The sequence below is a fragment of the Pyxicephalus adspersus genome, chromosome 12 (genome assembly GCF_032062135.1).
Source record: "Pyxicephalus adspersus chromosome 12, UCB_Pads_2.0, whole genome shotgun sequence".
NCBI lineage: Eukaryota > Metazoa > Chordata > Amphibia > Anura > Pyxicephalidae > Pyxicephalus > Pyxicephalus adspersus.
The window spans coordinates 35,753,282-35,754,177 of NC_092869.1; the positions used below are offsets into that span (position 1 = coordinate 35,753,282).

The window sequence follows — 896 nt, forward strand, 5'->3', positions numbered from 1 at the left end:
AATAATATGCTATAATGGTCCCTTAAAGTTTATCTAAACCTCAATTTATTATACTGCTGCTTACCAGCACTTATATATGGGGACTTTCTTCTTTCGTCATATTTTTTGCCTTTTTTTTTTTTTTTTTTTTTTAACTGGTCATCCTGCCCTATGGTGATGCTGCTCATCTGCTGAAGGTGATGCTGCTTATCTAGACTGAAGTACATACCCACCATCTCCATAACATAAGACTGTGTTCTGTCATCAACAAAGGTGAATAAGTCTTAGTATTAGCATTACCTGAGGTAGAGGTTTTGCAGGTGTGGAAAAAGCTGTGGAAAACTTTTCACCATCTCTTGGTCATAGCCATGGGAGAAACTCAGGTTTAGGCACTTCAGCTGGCTGGCGCTTCTGGAGATCCAACTGAGAGTTGCATTGGAAATTTTAGTCCCTACCACGCTCAACTTTTCTAATTTAGAACTTATCGGACCCATTAGTGGCACAAATGGTGCAGCCCCTGGCAAACAAAAATGTCAATTAGTTCAAAGAAATACACATTTAAAGGCATTTCTACAAATGAACACATTTTATTTTCTACAACACCATCTTACAAGAGGTACTCTAGTCTTAAGTATTATTTCATTACAGCAATGGACACTAGGAAGCATTTAAAACACATACGATTTGCCCTAGCAAACCACCTTATTCTTAGGGGGCATGAAGTATGTTGCAGTTCAGTTTGGAACATGATTTTCTGGGTCAGTGCATCCGATTTGGTTATTAAGTATTAGGGTCCTTGACAAACTTTTCTGACATTTACAGCCGTAGTTGAGAAGCCATAGCAAGAGTAAGGTATAGGGTGTTTCCTGTGAGGAAAACCAATTCTATTTAAAAACTTTAATGAAATTACTCTGACT

At 37.8% G+C, this 896-nt stretch overlaps 1 protein-coding gene across 3 annotated transcripts in view; it reads right to left on the minus strand.

The window, feature by feature from the left end:
- LOC140341960 (uncharacterized) overlaps positions 1–896 on the minus strand; it is a 12,977-nt gene that overhangs the window by 4,966 nt on the left and 7,115 nt on the right. For all 3 annotated transcript variants that reach the window (XM_072427925.1, XM_072427924.1, XM_072427923.1), the window contains exon 5: positions 280–496. In XM_072427925.1, the coding sequence (XP_072284026.1) occupies positions 280–496 (217 nt within the window). The remainder of the gene's footprint in view (positions 1–279; positions 497–896) is intronic.